This window comes from Heloderma suspectum, chromosome 5, assembly GCF_057233095.1.
Source record: "Heloderma suspectum isolate Gila_16-S chromosome 5, 16-S_ref, whole genome shotgun sequence".
Taxonomy (NCBI): domain Eukaryota; kingdom Metazoa; phylum Chordata; class Lepidosauria; order Squamata; family Helodermatidae; genus Heloderma; species Heloderma suspectum.
In genome coordinates, this window is record NC_139462.1 from 61,581,009 (window position 1) to 61,599,542 (window position 18,534).

Here is an 18,534-nt window from a genome sequence, read left to right on the forward strand (position 1 = left end):
GCCACAGCTTCTGCTGCTGCTGCTCGAAGCCCACAGTGGCTGCGTAGCCGCCCTGCCCACACCTCTGCCCTGCCCCGCGCCCCTCTCGAGCTCGACTCCCTCAAGCTCTTCGCGCCCGGCGCGCACGCGCCCCTCAGCGTTCTCGCGCCTTCGCTTCCTCGCTCGCTCGCGCGCTCGCTCTCTCTCTCTTGCGCGCGCGCGCGGATACGCACGCTCTCTCGCGTGCTCTCTCTTCTCCCCGCGAGCCCCTCTTTCGGTGACGTGAAGGGGCGCGCGGTGGCAGCACCTCCCCGCGCGCTGCTTAAAAAGAAGAAGAAAAGAGGGAGCGAAACATGAGAGCCCTGGTGAGGCAGCAGCAGAAGAGGAGGCATCGCCACCGCCACCCCAGCCGGGCTGTCCTCCCTGAACTGCAGCCCCCTTTCTGCGGGACGGCGAGAGGTGCCCTGCCGCCGCCTCCGCCGCCGCCTCGACCTCTTCTCGGCGCGCCAGCAGGGGAACCCTTCGGGCCGGCAACTGCAGCGCGCCTTCCTCGCGCCCGGCCGCCCCGGCGGCGCTGCCTGTTGAAGCCGCGCGCCGCTCTTGCGCGACCGCTCCGCACCGTCCCGCTGGCGCTGCTTTGGCCCGCGTGCGCTTTTTGTTCGCCAGACACCCCTCAGCGTCACCCGCGGGTCCCCTCGGAGGTCCCTCGCCGGCCCCGCGTCTCCTCTTTTTATTCCTCTTATTTCCTCCGCCTTCGGGTTGTCCGCAGGAAAGCTTTCGCGCGCGCTTGGATTGCCTCGGGATTTGGGCCACGCCAGCCAGCGCTTGAAGCCTTTCGAGGGAGGCAGGCAGGCGGGCATGGTCGGGCTGAAGATGCTCCCGCTGAAGCTGCTCTTGGTGGCCGTGGTCCTCTGCTTCTTCGAAGCGGAGGCCAAGTTTGGCGAGAGCGGGGCCAGGCGGAGACGCTGCTTGAACGGCAGCCCCCCCAGGCGCCTCAAGAAGCGGGACAGGAGGCTGATGCTCCTGGAGCCGCCAAACGGAGTGGAGCTGGTGTGCCGGGGCTTCTACCCTCGCCTGTCCTGCTGCCCCGGGGCCGAGAGCCAGGGCTTGCTGCAGATGGAGAACAACAAGGTAGGCTGCGATGGGGCAGGCGGCGGGGTGGGGTGAGAGTGCTGCGTGTGTACGTTGCAAGCTCAAGGGCTCACCTGAGCCGGGGAACTTGGATTTGGCTCCAGAGCCAACAGGATTTGGGAGGCTAGCAGAGACACTCCGGGAGAACCTGAACGTGTTCCCGTCACAAGAGTGCCCTGGTCGTCATTTCTCATCAGTGAACTTGGAAAGGTGCATCAAGTGGGACAAACGGGAAAACTGGGAGAGAGAAGAAGGCGAGAGCGGCACGTTGACGGTGTCATGAGCATTGGTGGGGTCACAGTCAGCAGCCCACCTCATCAGATGCATGAAGTGATGCAGGTGGGGGTGGAGAGAGAGGTCTTCAACTGGATCAATTTCTGTTTAGTGAAGGAGCCTGTAAAGCCTTGGAAGGGACTTCATCCCTCACCAGCAGCATGCCTTAAACTGCAGTCGCCAACACACTTTCTAGGGAATTAGCCCAACTGAACCTAGTTGGACGTACTTCTGAGTTAGTCTGCGTAGCACTGCACTGTTGTTCCTCTTGGATACAGGAGCCTATGGCACTATTATATCTCAATTGCTTTCCAGTCTCTCATAGGATGATGTGCCAATGTTAAGAACATACTGCATGCATATAGGTGTGTGTGGGCAGGTGGGTTCCTACCTTGAGCTGCCACGTTCCCCTTAGTCCTCTGAAGCACCACAGTTTGGGGAAAACTAGTTGACATTATGATTATGATGATGTTCAAGTGCTTTAAAGTAGCCCTCCCAAACCTGGCACTCTCCAGATGTGTTGGACTACAACTCCCGCCATCTCCAGACAGCATGCTGGGATGTGGTGATGGAAGTTGTAGGCAAACACATCTGGAGGGCGCGAGATAAGGGAAACCTGCTTCAAACTCTAGAGTGACAACTAGGCAATAATTAGTGTACAAGGAACAAGCCCTGCCTGCAGGTTTACAGCCTATTAAAAAAAAAAAAAGAGGACAAAATTGGGAAAGTGAAAGTGACATAAAAAGGATGGGGAAAGATGGGGAAGGAAGCCCCAGTCATTAGATGGCCCCATCTGGAAGAAAGCAGAAAGAAGCTCCTAGTTAGATGCAGGTAGAATCTCGCCCTAGGCTGAATCAGGGGAGGGCAGGCGTATGGATACTGCCAATAAAATCTGGAGGATTTTCTTGGAATCAGTTGGCATGCCCTGGCACCAGAGGAACTGTAAATTAAGGTGGTGGTGGTTTCCCATTTATTTTTTCTGAGGGTAGAAAAGTGTGCACGATTCCCTCCACATGTTTGGTCAGGAAACTTAGGGTAGCAGATGGTGACTGGGAGAGCAGATGATGCCAGGAGGTTGCAAACTTTTTACGAGCTCTTCCACCTATTAAGTCTGTTCCCTCTGGAGAAAAAGGAGAGGGGAGGGAGGGAGAGAGTATTCCACAAATGTTGTTCCACCACAAACTGGGGTAGTAGGATAAAAGTATATGGAGTGATACTGGTTTCTCCCAAACGGGATAAATAGAAAGTATAGTGCGCTGTCCCCGCTCACACATATCATATATATTGCATAATATTTCCATTCTGTAGGATGACAATTTCAATGTTGGACTGACTTGTGGAAGGAGAACTCTTCTCCTTTACACTTGGTAGAACTGCAAGGAGAACTGATATTCTAGCCAACCTAGGATAAGGAGGGTGTCTGTTAACAGGGCTGCAATTTGCTTCATTCCAACCTGTGGATGTTATAAGTTTTTCCGGGTATTGTTCTGTTCAGGAGGGCAATGTGTAATTCTGGAACTAGGGAGAGAAACGTGATGAATAAATGTCATTGAGAATCACTGCACGTGAAATAAACAATCAGGTGTCTTTCTCACTGCTCCTTCTCTCTTCCCTACCCCCCCCCCCCGCCAGCTTTTAGGTTTAATTAAGAATTCCTCCGTTACAACACTGCAGTTGTCAAGGTCTGAGAGCGTCTTGGAAAACTTGTGTTTCAGTCTTTCTGGCCCAAGCATAATAAAAAAAATACCCAGCCTGAATCGAATTTTTATGCTCAGTTCACGGTAGATTTCACCCCATTCTCATGTAAACAGCTTCTACGAATCAACATATGTGTCTGGGTGGTATCTCTCACTTTGTTTTGTAACAAAAAGCCATATTGCATCATTTAATTTGCTCAAGTCATGCAAATAGGGAGGGGGGAATCAATAGGACAAAAAGGGGTCGACTTATCCTCCTCCCCACTAAACTGCTGCCCACACACAGAGTCCTGTTGCTTATGGCAAAAGAATAACAACAACACCATTGTGTTTGTTGGTTGGTTCGCTAATGGGTGAAACTGGAGAACATCATTCTCCTTCAGTCCCCAGCTCTGTCCAAATGCTCATGCCTTTTGAGAGAGCATTTGTCCTGTCGCCTCAGCTCCTAGATGAGTGAGAGCTGTCTTAGCTGCAGGGATTTCAGTGAAGGCAACTCTATTCTTACCAGATGCAGCAGGAGTTTGGATGGATATTTTCTCCGCATGTTTGGCCAGAGGTAGTGTCAGCAAAGCTCCTGTGTGGTAATCACATTAAACTACACACTAACTACATTCAGATAACCTCCTAAAGGCTCTAACTGAAACCCACAAATGCCAGAGTAAAGCTGGGGAGAAAAATGTCCTTAATTTACCCGGTTAGTAATATCTCTAGCCACTGCAGCAGCCGCAGCAGCAGCAGCATCTGCTACATGAACTCACTGGAAGCCCTTGTAATAAATAAAGCTCGCTGTATGTAATGAAGTCAAGGTGGTAACAGGTTTTAGACAATCATTGCATTTCTAGGCAGTTATAAAACTTGATCTCTGTGTCTTATGTTGTATCTCAACATTTTTTCCATTTTGTGGCTGATGACATTTTAAAAACACACTTAACTAAAAGAGCTTAGTATACATCATAACACCTCCTTTCCTGGGCCGTACCATCTATATCAATAGATGTAATATCATTTAAAACTTGGTAATAAACTTTGCGATGTTCTACAACTAACAAACAAAAGCACATTCTTTCCATTTCAGTGGTGGTAACAGTGCAATTCTATTCATTCATACTCAGAAGTAAGTCCCACTAATTTACACTCAGGTGCATAGGATTCCAGCCTCACAGTACAATCTTACACATGCCTATAAGTCCTATTGAATACAGTGAAACCTATTCCCAGGTAAGCGGGCATAGGATTGGAGGCTGAATTTTCTACATGGGACAGTTTTCAGAAACTTGCCACTTCTAATGCACAGGTCACATAATAGATGGCTTTTCATGGGTAGATTTAGAGATGGCAGGCTCTGAACAGGATACTCTGGAAAGGCTCCAGGAAGTACATTCAGATGTCTTTGAAGTGACACTGCACTTATGATGCATTCATCCACAGACAAGGGCGAGTATTCCAAGGAATAGATATTTCAGCAGTTTTTAGAAGTAACTAAGTGTGCTCAGCAGACATTTCTAATTACAAGTACCCTAAAAAAATAGCCCTCTGGCAATTTTATAATCAAATTATTGATCTGTATTTACAATGGAAATGCTGCCAGCCTCTTAAGTAGTGCAGAGCAGGAACTGACAACACTGTTTCAATGCACAGACATGAAATTACACAGTCTCCCTTAATTTCTGTTGTTGCTGTTGGCATGATGTCATTGACCTTTTATCCTTGAGAACATAAAAAGAGCCATGCCTGTTCAGACCAAGGGTCCATCTAGTCCAGCATTCCATTCACTCAGTGGACAACCAGCTGTCGACCAGCAACCCACAAGCAGGACACAAGCACAAGAGCACCCTCCTGCCCGTGTTCTCCAGCAACTACTGTACAAAGGCTCACTGCCTTTGGTCCTGGAGGTTGCACATAGCCATCAGGACTAGTAGCCATTAATAGCCTTCTCCAGGAATTTGTCCAACCCCCTTTTAAAGCCATCCAAATTGGTGGCCATCACTACATCCTGTGGTAGTGAATTCCATAGTTTAACCATGCGCTGTGTGAAGAAGTCCTTCCTTTTATCTGTCCTGAATCTCCCACCAATCTGCTTCATGGGATGACCCCTTTGGGTTCTCCTATTATGAGAGAGGGAGAAAAATGTCTCCCTATCCACATTCTCCACACCATGCATCATTTTGCACACCTCTATCATGTCTCACTTTGCCCTCCTTTTTTCCAAGCTAAACAATCCCAGCTGTTGTAACCTTCCCTCATAGGGGAGATGCTCCAACCCCTTGATAATTTTAGTTGCCCTTTTCTGCAATTTTTCCAGCTCCACAATATCGTTTTTTTAGGTATGGTGATCAGAACTGGATACAGTATTCTAAGTGTGGTCGCATCGCAGACTTGTATAAAGGCAGTATATGATATTGGCAGTTTTATTCTCAGTTCCTTTTCTAATTATGCTTAATGTGGAGTTTGCCTTTTTTTTTACAGGAGCTGCACACTGGGTTGACATTTTCATTGAGCTAACCACCACAACCCCAAGGTCTCATTCTTGGTTGGTCACCGCTAGCCCAGATCCCATCAGGTTATACTTGAAGTTGGGATTTTTTGCCCCAGCATGGATCAGTTTACACTTGCTTATATTGAACTGCATTTGCCATTTAGATGCCCATTTCCCCAGTTTAGACAGATCCTTTTGGAGCTCCACACAATCCCTTTTTGTTTTAACCACCCTAAATAATTTGGTGTCGTTGGCAAACCTGGCCACTTCACTGCTCACCCCTAATTCCAGATCATTTATGAACGGGTTGAAAAGCATTGGTCCCCATACAGATCCCTGTGGGACCCCACTATTTGCTTCCCTCCATTGGGAAAATTTACCATTTATTCCTACTCTCTGCTTTCTGTTCTTTAACCAGTTACTGATCCATAAGAGGACCTGACCTCTTATTCCATGACTGCTAAGGTTACTCAGGAGTCTTTGGTGAGGGACTTTGTCAAAAGCCTTTGGGAAATCCAAGTAAACCATGTCTACTGGATCACCCCTGTCTACATGTTTATTGACACTCTCAAAGAACTCTAAAAGGTTGATGTGACAGGATTTACCTTTGCGGAAGCCGTGTTGATTTTTTTCCAACAGGGCTTGTCCTTCTATATGCTTACTAATTTTATCATTAATAAAGCCTTCAACCAATTTACCTGGAACAGATGTTAAGCTAACTGGCCTGTAATTTCCCAGATCCCCCCGGATCCCTTTTTGACAATTGGGGTTACGTTGGCCATCTTCCAATACTCTGGTATAGAGGCTGATGTTAGGGACATGTTGCATATTTTGGTTAGAAGATCAGCAATTTAATATTTGAGTTCTTTGAGAATTCTAGGATGGATACCATCTGGGCCTCGTGATTATTTGCTTTCAACTTATCAGTTAGGTTGAGAACTTCATCTTTTGTCACCACTATTTGCCTCAGTTCCTCCTAATCCCTTCCAGGTTATGCTCTGTTCATCATTTGATTCAATAAACCCATAAGCAAATAATGCCACACCAAAGTTTTGCCTGTGGTCTTTAGAAGTTGGCTTTCAGGCTGTCAAGCACAGCAATCTTCTCTACCTTAGAAGGTTTCGTAGCCAAGGCTGTCAGAAGAATGGGTGAAAAGTAATTGTTTTCAGGTGTGCCCTTTTACAATCATTTGTTTGCTCTAGCTGTTTCTTGAACAAAAGCTATTGTTGGACACATCCAACTAAACAAATAACTCATCTTAGGGTCCCTTTAACAGCTGCCTTGGTACAATGATCCATTTACATATTGCCCTAAAATTGAAACTAGACTCCTTAATGACATAATCTAGCACTATATTACCAAAGAAGCATTTGTTCAAGCTAGCAGCTGAACAATCTTACAAGCATTCTGTTTTGAGAAATAGTTACTGGTATATCAAATGTTGCTTAATGGTAACATCTGAACTGAATGCTACAATTTGTCTCCGAAATCCATTACCACTTGCCTGCTTGTACTCATCTGAAATGGTGCAGGTTGTATTTACCAGATTCCTTTGTAAAGTTGAACAAAATTGCATACCTGTATGTTAGTTCACCTTTTACCATCAACTTAATAGTACTAAATTTTGAAAACCACAGGTTCCTGTGCATTTCTTACCTGTCTTCTCTTAGCTTCACCTTCCCTTGGGTAGAGATTAAAGGATGAGTTAATAGATGTTATAAATTAGTCAGCAATAGGCATGATAATTAGGAAAGATGCTGCATAAGCTTAAGGCACTGTAATTTCATGGTTTTACATAGCTTTTGGAACAGCAAAGGAATTTGAGTATAACAAATCTTTTACACAGGGCATGCTCATTCTTAAAGGTAAATTTTACATTTTTGGTACTTTTACTCCAATTAATCCATATTCTTATGTCTATGACAGATTTGCTAGTTAGTGAAACCAAGAACTGAACAGGGTTGGAATTATTTATTTATTATTTATTACTCAAATTTATATACCATTTTTTTACAAAGGCAATGAACATTAAAGCAATGTACATAAAGTGTAATATCAAAACAATAAAATATAACAGTAAAACAACACACACAAAAGTTAATCAGCAGTAAATCCATGCACTCTACTGTGTGCTACAGACCATAGCTGGCTGGGTCACACTTCAGGGTAAGCCTGTGTGAAGAGATGGGTCTTGAGAAGACATCTAAATGTCAGAACTCTGACTGAATGGTTCAGGGGAGTGGAGAATGCATCATTGCATGATGGAGTGGTTCCTACTGCCTTGAAGGAGGTAGTGGTACAACCACTCCTGAAAAAACCCTCCCTTGATCTAGAGATCTATGCTAACTATTGTCTGGTCACAAACACCCTGTTCTTGAATAAGGTGTTCGAGAGACTGGTGGTGTCTCAACTGTGGGCACTCTTGGATGAAGTTGATTATCTGGATCCATTCCGGCCCAATTTTGGGACGGAATCGGCCTTGGTTGCCCTGATGGATGACCTTCTTCGGGAGAGAGACAGGGGGAGCATGACCCTGTTACTTCTTCTTGACCTCTTGATACTGTTGACCATGGTATCCTCCTGGGTCGCCTCTGTGAATTGGGAGTTGGAGGTACTGTTCTACAGTGGTTCAACTCATACCTGTGGGTTGGTCCCAGAAAATAGCACTGGGTGACTTACACAGTTTAAATGTGAACTGCATAAAGAGCCTTGAATATTGGGCAGTATAAAAATATAATAAAAATAAATAAAATAAACTCTGAGGGCCCATTGAGAAAGTGTTCCAGAGGGTAGGTGCTGCAACACTGAATGTTCTACTGCAAGTCCTTCTCAGACCAACCTCAGAAGCATGTGGCACCCTCACAAGTGTTCCCTTTGATGATTGCAGAGATTGGGTAGGGACATAAGAATGCTTGAAAGAATGCTTTGCACACAGAAGGCCCCAGGTCAAAGTTCAATCCCTGGCATCTCCAATTAAAAAGATCTCAGATAGCATATCTGTAATTTGGGGAGGACTCAGTAGAGCACCTGCGTTACATGCAGAAAGTCTGAGGTTCCAACCCTGGTATCTGCAATGAAAAGAACCTGGTAACAGGTGAAAGATCTCTGCTTAAGACCCTGTGGAATCTCTCCCAATCAAAGTAGACAATAATGGGCTAGGTGGACTTCTAGTGTGATCTGATGTAAGGCAACTTCCTATGTCCCACCTGGGTGAGTTGTGTTCAGCCTGTACCAATATGGGTTGCACTTAAGAACAGAGTCTCCATTGCTATCCATATCTCTTTGAAAATGTCAACAAACATGTAGGTGGAAACAATCCAGTAGACACCATATACCCAGACTTCCTAAAAGCATTTTTCCAGGGCCCTCACCAATGGCAACTGGTTAAAAAAGCATGAAATAGAGTGTAGAAGTAGACAGTTTTTATACTAGATGGAAATAAGCAATAGGATCTCCTAAGGATCTTACTGGGGGCAGTGTTGTTTAATTCATTCATAAGTGCTCGGGGGTGAGTGGTGATGTAGCCAAGTTTGCAGATTACACAAGAGTATTTAGAATGATAGAACTTCAAGCAGACTATGAAGTGCTACAAAAGGATCTCTCCAAAGTTGATGAATGAAGTAGAAAATAATTGATTGAATTCAGTGCAAATAAGTGCAATGTAATGCACACTAGAGCAGCAAAAAAAAAACACCCACCCCATACCAGATACTAATTCATGGATTTGAACTAGTTGTAACTACCCAGAAAAGAGATCTTGAGCTCCTTATGGTGGATAGTTCACTGAAAACATCAAAACAGTATGTTGTAGCAGTGAAAAATACAAAGTGTTAGGAATTAATTGAAAAGGAATTGAAAATAAAGTGGCAAATGTATTGTTATACAAATCTATGGCAACCTTCCCCATCCTGGCGCCCTCCAACTGTGTTGGACCACAACTCCCATCACTCCCAGGCAGCACAGCCAGTGGCTGGGGTGATGGGAGCTGTAGTCCAACACCTGGAGGGCATCAGGTTGGGGAAGGTTGATGATCTATGGTGTAGTTCCTATTGGAACAGTGTTTACAGTTCTGGACTTCCCATCTCTAAAAGGATACTGTAGAACTGGAAGAAGTCCAGTGAAGGGCAACTGAAATGTTCAAGGAGTTGGAGCACCTTCATTACAAGGAAAGACTAAAGCATTTCGGATTTTGAGTTTAGAAAAAAGAGAACTGAATAAGACAGGTTTATAAAATTATGAATGGTGTTGAGAGAGTTTACTAAGAGACATTTTTTTCCTGCTCTCATGATGCTAGAACTTGGTCACACAGTTGGTTAAGAGTAGATTCAGCACAGATAAGTGATGAAATTAATATCACTAAAATGTAATGGACAATGTCTTAGAGCACTTTAAAATTTATTAGACCGATCTATGGTGGTTAGGTCTATCAATATGTATTAGCCATGACAGCTAAATAGAACTTCCATGTTCAGCAGCAGTACCAGAGCAACCATATAGGGCTATTCTCATCATACCCTGCTTGTGATTTTCTCAGAGGTATCTGGCTAGGTGTTGGAAACAGAATGCTGGATTTGATGGATCATTTATTCTGATCCTCTTACAACATGCATAGGTTGTCCAGTTTACATGACTAGTTCCTTATGGCAAGCTTGAGAATTGCCAAGTAAGTCATACTTGCTTATCTTGGGACTTGCAGTTGTTTGCTGTTGTGCCAAATTGAGAGTGCAGAGTGCTGCCATCTGGACACAGCCTTTGAAGACATATTAGGACCATAAGGATGAGGGCCCACCTTGACTTAGAAATCACAAAAACCTAGCGCTGAGCCTATTTCCACAGAAGGGATTAATCTGCTAAATGCGATTCTGCTTACTTAAACTATCAGTTTGAACGTGAAGCTATTCAAGTCTGTTGTCCTTAGGTTAGCCTTTGGGAATGCAAGATATTGCTCAAGGAGAGTACACTACAGTTTCTTGAAGGGGCAGTACTTAATGGGTATGGAGTATCTTAAAAGAATAATGCTTAGCAAATGCCTTTAAATACCCTGTGATTAAATTGGGTATTCTTACACCAAGACAATCCCAATCACTTTGGTCTGTTTGGTCTGTTTCACTGGCACTAATGCAATAAAACCATTGACTGATTACTTAGCACAGTGAAACACATTTTCTGATCTAATTTGACACCATGTGATTGCCACAAAGCCAATAAACAGTGATGAATCCAAAATTATGTTACAGAATTCTGGTGTCTCAGAAGAGCCATGAGACAGTATGCACTAGAATCATAGAATAGTAGGGTTGGAAGGAGCCTATAAGACCATCGAGTCCAACCCACTAATTATGGGCTGAATCTAAATTGAATTAACAATGCTGGATCTGGCATCAAAAGTATCCCAAATTCAGGCAGAATGAATGGAGTAATGTAGCAAAAAACTACTGTGCCCTTTCCAAAAGAACTATTCAATGTGACGTTACAGATACTGGAACATTGCATATCCCACATACTCCATGGTCTGAATAATGTTAATAAGTGTCGAGTATCAAATTGATTCTACGTTGTAAAATCTTCCAGAATGTAGGCTATGGCTGGGACATTATCCATGTTTTGTGTTATGTGTGTGTTTCGGGGGGGGGGGGGGAGTATAATAAGCCATACATAAGCATGCATAAATCAGTGCCTGTGGAAGGTTCTGTACAGTTCCCAAGGTTACAAAGTTCACAACATAATAAGACAAGGATGTGCTGTTTCCCAAGACTGCTCACTTTTCCTAGTATAAGTTCATCATACTCCCTAGAGCCTTGTGTCTACTTGTATAGCTTCAGTATAAATGCTAAATGTGCATACCTTTAAATGACTTAACACATGTAAATGAGCTGTGGATGTTTTCCCCTATTCTAGGAAACATAGTATCCACACCAGGAGATAAGTATAATATTAGAGAGGAGGTGGTAAATAAAATAAATATTAAATTGTGTATAGTTTATTTGACTTTCAGGTAATGAGTAAAAATAATGAGAACATGCAGGGAATGAAATATTGTCTTATGATCTTTCTATAAATACAATTGCTTGTTCACTGCAGGATGTTTCAATATGAAATATTTTACTTGCTAACTTCTGTATTATTGGGGAGCTATATTCTCCAGTTAATGGTCTGAAGGGCAGGAAGTCTCCCATGAGTGATCAGGTTCTTTAGTAAAGTTGGTCCTATCTAGTAGTGTAGGTTCCACAGTTCTGAAACACACACAAAATCCAAAGAGCGTTGGAGCATTCAAGTCAGTGTGCCAGCTCCAGGTGTTTTAGGGTTCTTGGGTAAGACACTGTCAGCAGTCCACCTTCTCACCACCATGGTCACCAGCCGCTCTTGCTCCTCAGCCTCTTTCTCATCATTGCTACCACTTGCTTGTTTGACAGGAAGAGAGCCAGTGAGCAAGTAGGCAGGGGCATCTACTGCTCCCCTTCTCACCACCACTGTTGTCCAGAACGGAGCAAGAGGAGGGTGAACAAGCAGGTTGCAATGGTGAGGAGGAGGAGCAAGTCCAGGGGGCTCTTGAGAGTAGGCCCCTGCTGGGGTGTGGTCTCTTGGCAGGTGCCCAGTCATGCCTACCATTGACACTGGTCCTATCAAGGAATCTCTCTTTCTCTCATACACACATGCGCGCCCCCCACACACACACACACACTTAAATTTTGATAACAACTATCATTAGAAGTGCAACTGTTGGCATTTTTAAAATCGCGCTGATTTTATCATACTTGTGGGCTAGATTAAAATTTGTATGTCAAATCCAGATTATGGGCTTCCAATTGGTCATCCCTTGTATGCATGTAGGTACATTATAACAAATAGTAAATGGGTTTCTGAGGCATAAGGAATCCACTGAGCAAAATCCCAGTGAATGAGAAGTGGTATTTTGATACACTTGGAGAGTATTCTTCTGATATAGATCTGAGGAAGCCACCTACTAAGCTTTGAAAATCTGAAAGAGCAAAAACCATGAAGTTCTTGACTCACAAAAAGAGGAAAACTATGAAAGCTTGGGCAGCCACTGAAAGATTTTCATTCATTCAGATGGTCTTACTCGTGCTCTCCTTAGCTAAATCAGGGCACTTCACTCATGCATGGACCCAGCTGTCAGGACAGCTGCTGCAGCCTCTTTGCTCATCAGGGAAGCACTTGAATGCGACGGATATCCCCAGGTTTGGATTCATGGAACTGGCTCATGGACAAACAGTGTCGTTCCTCTACTCCAGCTGGGAAGTGTGAAGCTCAAGCAGAGGGGCTCCAGCAGTCTCCCCGGTCTTCACTTCATGGAAGTGGCACCAAGGACAGCTGCCCATCGGTGCTGCCCTTCTGCTCAAGCCAGAAATCTTCAACAGAGGAAGCATTGTAGCAGCTGTCCAGTTCTACAGTGGCAGCCTTCAAGGCAGAACTGAGAGCTGTATAAGGCTGGCTCTCACTCCCCTCCTTTGGCCCCAAAGATGTTGTTTGCAATAGCATTGGTCTGGAAGGAGGGGGAACTTGCTCCCAGTCTTCCATCACAGAGGCTGGATGGAGTTGGAGAGGGAATTGGCCTCAGAGATGCCCCCAAGGTTAGTTCTTCCCCACTTCCTAATTTCACATTTAAAAGAGAAATTTACAGTGGTACAGGAGGAGAAATTTCTCCTGGAGAATGCATACTTGATTACTTACATTATCGAAGGGTAATTCTTCCACCCTGTAATTCTTTAAACTGCAGGAGACATTCTGCCTTGCTTTAACGGAATGTGTTCCCTCTCAAAGTGGGGATGTTAGGCTTTCTGGGAACACATTGCCAGTTCTCAGTTTCCTTGCAGGCACATCAGAAATGTGCACATAGATGCTTTCTGTCTCTCTGGCACATTCACTCAGACATGTACCCTTTCACACAATAAGGAGGCGGGAGCAGGTGAGAATTCATTAGGAATTCACTTGCCAATTTCTGAAAGGAGCAAGATCTAACCACACACACACACACACTCTGGTTGAGCTTGCAGTTCGGTTTTCCAAACCCAGTTTTGTCCCAAACTCAGAAAATAGCTCAGTTTATCCTGACATAAATTATGATCCTTATTTATTTATTTATTTATTTATTTTTAAAACATTTACACCCTGCCTTATCTCTAAGGATCCCAAGGCAGCTTACAGTGAGGTCAATAATTTAACAATTAAAAACATTCTTTCTTTTTATAACATAAATCAAAACATTAAAACACGTAAACAAGCAGCAATCAAAATATTCCATATATACACACACACACACACATACATACATACACACACACACACACACATATATATACACACACCTTTAACGATGTGAAAACAGTGGGTTCCTGCTGAGCTTGCAAGTCCCTCCCCTTTCCCACAAGCCTCCTTTTCCCCTCCTGTCCACCCTCCCACCTTCCTGCGAGCCTCCAAACTGCCACCTGTTCAACCTCCCTTTCACCTGCTTACCTGACTTGGGTCTGGTAGCAGCAGTGGGATGTCTCCCCTGTGCACTCTTCAGTGCCTGGAGTGTTGCTGTGGATGTCATTAGACACTGGAAAAATGACATTTCCCAAGTTGAGCTATGCTTGGTGAGCTGCAGCAGAGGGGGAGAACTCCCAGTACCCTCAGAACTATGAGCCATATAAGTTGGGGATAGGGAGGAAAGAGGGGAGATAACATGGAGGATCATGCATGGGTGGAAGAGCTGTTGGGAGTGGAGCAGATAGGGGAGTGAAAGAGTTGAATTCTTCACCAGTTCAGTGAAGTTCTTCACCAGTTCCAGTTCAGTAAAATTCAAGCTGGAGAAAAACTATGGGGTCATAACACTTGTCCTGTATCTAAGGTGAGCATTATGAGCCTGCAAGTTTCATATTTCCAAGACAGGAAATATGAGTTTCGGTGACATCACTAAGCCAAGCAGCTTCAGCCAGCAGCTACTGTGTCTGCCCAGAACTCTGTTGTAGTAGCCAGCAACCACCTCCAGCACCATCCATGAGTCTTGCTTGGAAATTTCAATTCTGTTTAACATCCCTATGTTGATGGGGTTGGAACAAAACAAAAGCAGGATGTGGCCAAATTAATGCAGAACTATGGGTGCATTGGTGGGGGGCAACTGGTAAAAGAGGAGGGTTAATGATTAAGCCTGAGATTACCTATTGCTGTTCAACTTCTGCTTAGTCATAAAAGTGTTAATAATTGCTCACAATGTTATACATTGAGCATTCAGTCAGATTGTATTCCAAATGTTAAAAGTAAAAATATTCAAGTGGTTTTATAAATGTGGTTTGTATTGTACTTTAGGGCTGACTTTGTAAGACTATTTGCAGTCAGTGGTAATTAAGCACCCACCATCCTGAGTTGCCAATGTATTGGTTTTTGACTAATCTGACTGATTTTCAGTGGCCTGGGCCAGCTGTCAATTCTAGTGCTATAAAAGCTGGTGAATGATGGCTGCACAGTTGTTTAGACTGAGTTATGTGCATCACTGTCAACAGTGTGCATGTGTGTATTTTGTCATGTGCAGTCATGTTCATGTGAACAAAGTGCATTTGTGTTCACACATTGCATTCTGTGTGAGACTGCATCCAACCCCCTTTTCAGTGACACACTATGGCAGGTCGCTGGCCACATAAGGCCGTGCCATGTATGTACTCTAACCAGCCCTGCCCTGCGCCTCTTCCAGGCCTAAGGAAAGTAAGCAAGAATCCTGTTCAACCAAAGGCTAGTTCACTGTGCACTGGCACTGTGCACAGGGTTTTTGAATTTTCTTGACTGAAGAAATGAACCACAAAGGCAATGTTTTAATAAATACTTTAGAAAAATTAAATCACTAGCTTATAAATCCAGAAAAACCCACAGTGCTGAAGAAAAGTGAGGTGGTGCTCAAGCAGAATGTACACCAAGTAATACCATCTATTTAGTCTTACATGTATAAAAATAAGTTTTCTATAAGCATAAATTTCACTGTCTGTTTTTATGATTCTTTCTATCCATTGTGTTAATATAGCACTGTGAACTTTATACAAACTTTGGGTGCCATCCTATGGCCACTAGACAGCAGCTAGACTGCCATAGGATTGTTTGGTTTCCAGGAGCCAACCTCAGAGCCCACGCTCCAAGGTCAATTCCTGTAAAACCGCCTCCCCTGCCACCTCATACGCAGCACGGATTGTCCTTGGGCTCTGCGCTTGGAAGAGCAGCGTGGAGCAGGGCAAAAGGGGGCATTCCCAGGGGCGGGGAGTGCAGAAGTGCCAGTAGGACATGAGACATCCACTGCCTATTTTGTGTTATAAGAACAGTGCAAGAACTGGCAGAAAGGAGACAGAGGCTTATTGCTACCTATTACTTTAGTAAACCCAGCCTCTCCTCTCTGCTGTTCTACCAAGCCCTTTATACTGATGCTAAAATGAAACAGAGATAATGACCTGGTTTGCACATAACACTGACCCATAGTTTATTTAACCCAAGGTTTGTTGAACTCCAGGTGGTTGTGATGTGTAAACCCCACCATGCTAACAAACCTTCATTCGTTAACCATGAACAACCCAGTTGGGTTGTGAACTCTGAATTGTTTAAACCAGGGATAGGCAACCTTTTCGGTCCTGCAAGCACGTTTGTAATTTTTTTCCGGTCCCATGGGCACATTTGTAATTTGAAGGGGATTCTCTCCTTCCCACCCTTGCCTGGATTATCTCTCTTCTCCCCTCCCTAGAATCTCTCCATTTTCATCCCTCCCCCACCTGGAATCTCTCTATCTCCCCTTCCCCCTTCATCTTCCCCAGCCCTTAACCACAATTCCCCTCATTGCCTACCTCACCTCTACACTGCTGAAGTCCTAAGGATGAAGCAGGGAGTCAGCAGATTGGAAGAAATCCAATCTGCTGACTTCCTGCTTCCTCCTTGGGGCTTCAGTGATGCAGAGATGAGGTAGGCAGTGAGGGGTAATCACGGTTAGGGGCTGAGGAAGGCACATGAGGGGAGAGGTGCAAGGGGGTCTTGTTGGGTGCTGTTAGAGATCTTGGGTTGTCATTACATGTGAACCATGGATTGTCATTATGTGTGAACCCAGAACCACGGGTTGTTTTGCCAGGCTACAGAGGCAGTGGGCAAGAGTAGTAAAAAAAAATCAACCATTCTACATGCCAGTCCTACAGCACCACAAAGGCATTTGGGATACAGGGAGGGAGCAGGTGAAAAAGTAGGGGAACAAACTACCCAGGTACTGAGAGAGCAAACCAGTTTGTTCAATCATCCGCCAGACAAACCCTGAGTAGGGTAACAAACCATGGGTTAACCATGGGTAAATAAACCATTATGTGTTTATTTACATATGTGAACGCATTATGTATGAATCATGTCATTAGCTGCCTTCCACAGCTTGGTCTTCACATACCTTAGCTGTCTGGTAATTATGTAAACGTTTCACTATCTCATGGGGGGTGGGGGGAACCCTGATCTGCACACCTTGTGCAATGGAGGGTCTTGCTAGAGAAGGGTAATGTTAGAATGGCTAGACCATTTTTGAAACCATGCACAAGTTGCAACACCTTTGGATCAGATTTTAAAAGGCTGAACAACAAATAAGAAAGAGGAGTCATTTGGACAGAATATGTTTTAATTTTCATAGGAAAATTTAATCAAGCTAGATCTGGGTAGTCATTGCATATGTGATTCCTTGTATTAAACTGTGATTGATTGTTGTCATATTATTACCAGAACTGTGACGTTGTTGCTTTTACATATATTTATATTTAACTGTTCTGGTTAAATTGTCATAAATCTTTGCATAAGTTTACAGAACATTTTGCAGAAGGCAGGAAAGCTTATATGTCTCTGCTTTGTGGCTTGCAGATCTTTTCTGTTACCAACAACACAGAATGTACGAAGCTGCTGCAGGAAATCAAATGTGCACATTGTTCGCCGAATGCTCAGAATCTGTTCCACTCAACTGAGAAAGAAGCATTCCAAAGAGAACTAGTCCTTCCTTTCTTGTGCAAGGATTATTGTAAAGAATTCTATTACACTTGCAGAGGTCACATACCAGGTAAAATATTACAAAATAGTAATAAATTGAAATGATGTGTACCATTAATTGTTTACGCATTGTGGAAAACAACACATGTCTATCCTAGAAGGGGGAAAAAACTACCCATGGGTTTTAAGATGAAATCTAGATAATTGGAATCATTATAGGTAAGTGTTTTTTTTATAAAATTAATTCTGTTAACCTGGCTTAGTATACAGCTCTGGCCAGGCTGTGCTACCTTTGGGCATTAAGCCAGAATTGGTGCAAACTGTCCTTCAGCTGGAGCTGATTAGTCTCAGGTGATAGGTTCTAGGTAATAGGTCTGGAGTACAAACTCTGGAGAAGCAGAGTTGAGCATGGGCTCTACTGGACCTGGTAGAGTTCCCAGTGGGTGTTCCCAGGGAACGCAAAGTCAAGAGCATATGATTCCCATACAGGCTCTGAAAACTGACTGTTTGCTCATCATGCAAAGTTAAAGGGAATTTGAAGGGATGGCACTCTGGCTTGAAGCTTCACACTGGGCTGCAAATGAATGGCCTCAGAATGTGCCCACCTGACATCTCTGCTAGGGACCCCTCAGAGAGCTAATGGCCTTGGGTGGTGTGTGGACAAATTCAGGCACTGACAGATCTGGAGTGCACTTCCTGAATTTGGAACTTCTTCAACCTCTTCTTCAGAGACATTTTTGAGGGTGCTACTTCATCACATTTCTACTATTTATTGCTGTCATTAATGGATTGGATCCAAAGGTGCTCTTTCATTCATGGAAGGAGTCCTCTGCTCATAGAAGGGCAGTTTTACACCTTGTACTGTACAGTCATGTGTGAGCAAAATGAAACTAAATCTGAACATGATGTTCTGCTTGTGCAGCCTCTTGCATAGATAAATGAGAGGAACTTCCATAGAATCTACCTATTATAGTGGCTATTTTCCTTCTTCTCATG

General features: G+C 44.1%; 1 protein-coding gene across 2 annotated transcripts in view; it reads left to right on the plus strand.

Moving 5' to 3' along the window:
• The first annotated feature begins 266 nt into the window (after nt 1-266).
• Nucleotides 267-18,534, plus strand: part of HHIP (hedgehog interacting protein) — a 110,686-nt gene continuing 92,418 nt past the window's right edge. For both annotated transcript variants that reach the window (XM_084856173.1, XM_084856172.1), the window contains exons 1-2: nt 267-1,110; nt 17,416-17,608. In XM_084856173.1, the coding sequence (XP_084712299.1) occupies nt 838-1,110; nt 17,416-17,608 (466 nt within the window). In that variant the 5' untranslated portion in view covers nt 267-837. The remainder of the gene's footprint in view (nt 1,111-17,415; nt 17,609-18,534) is intronic.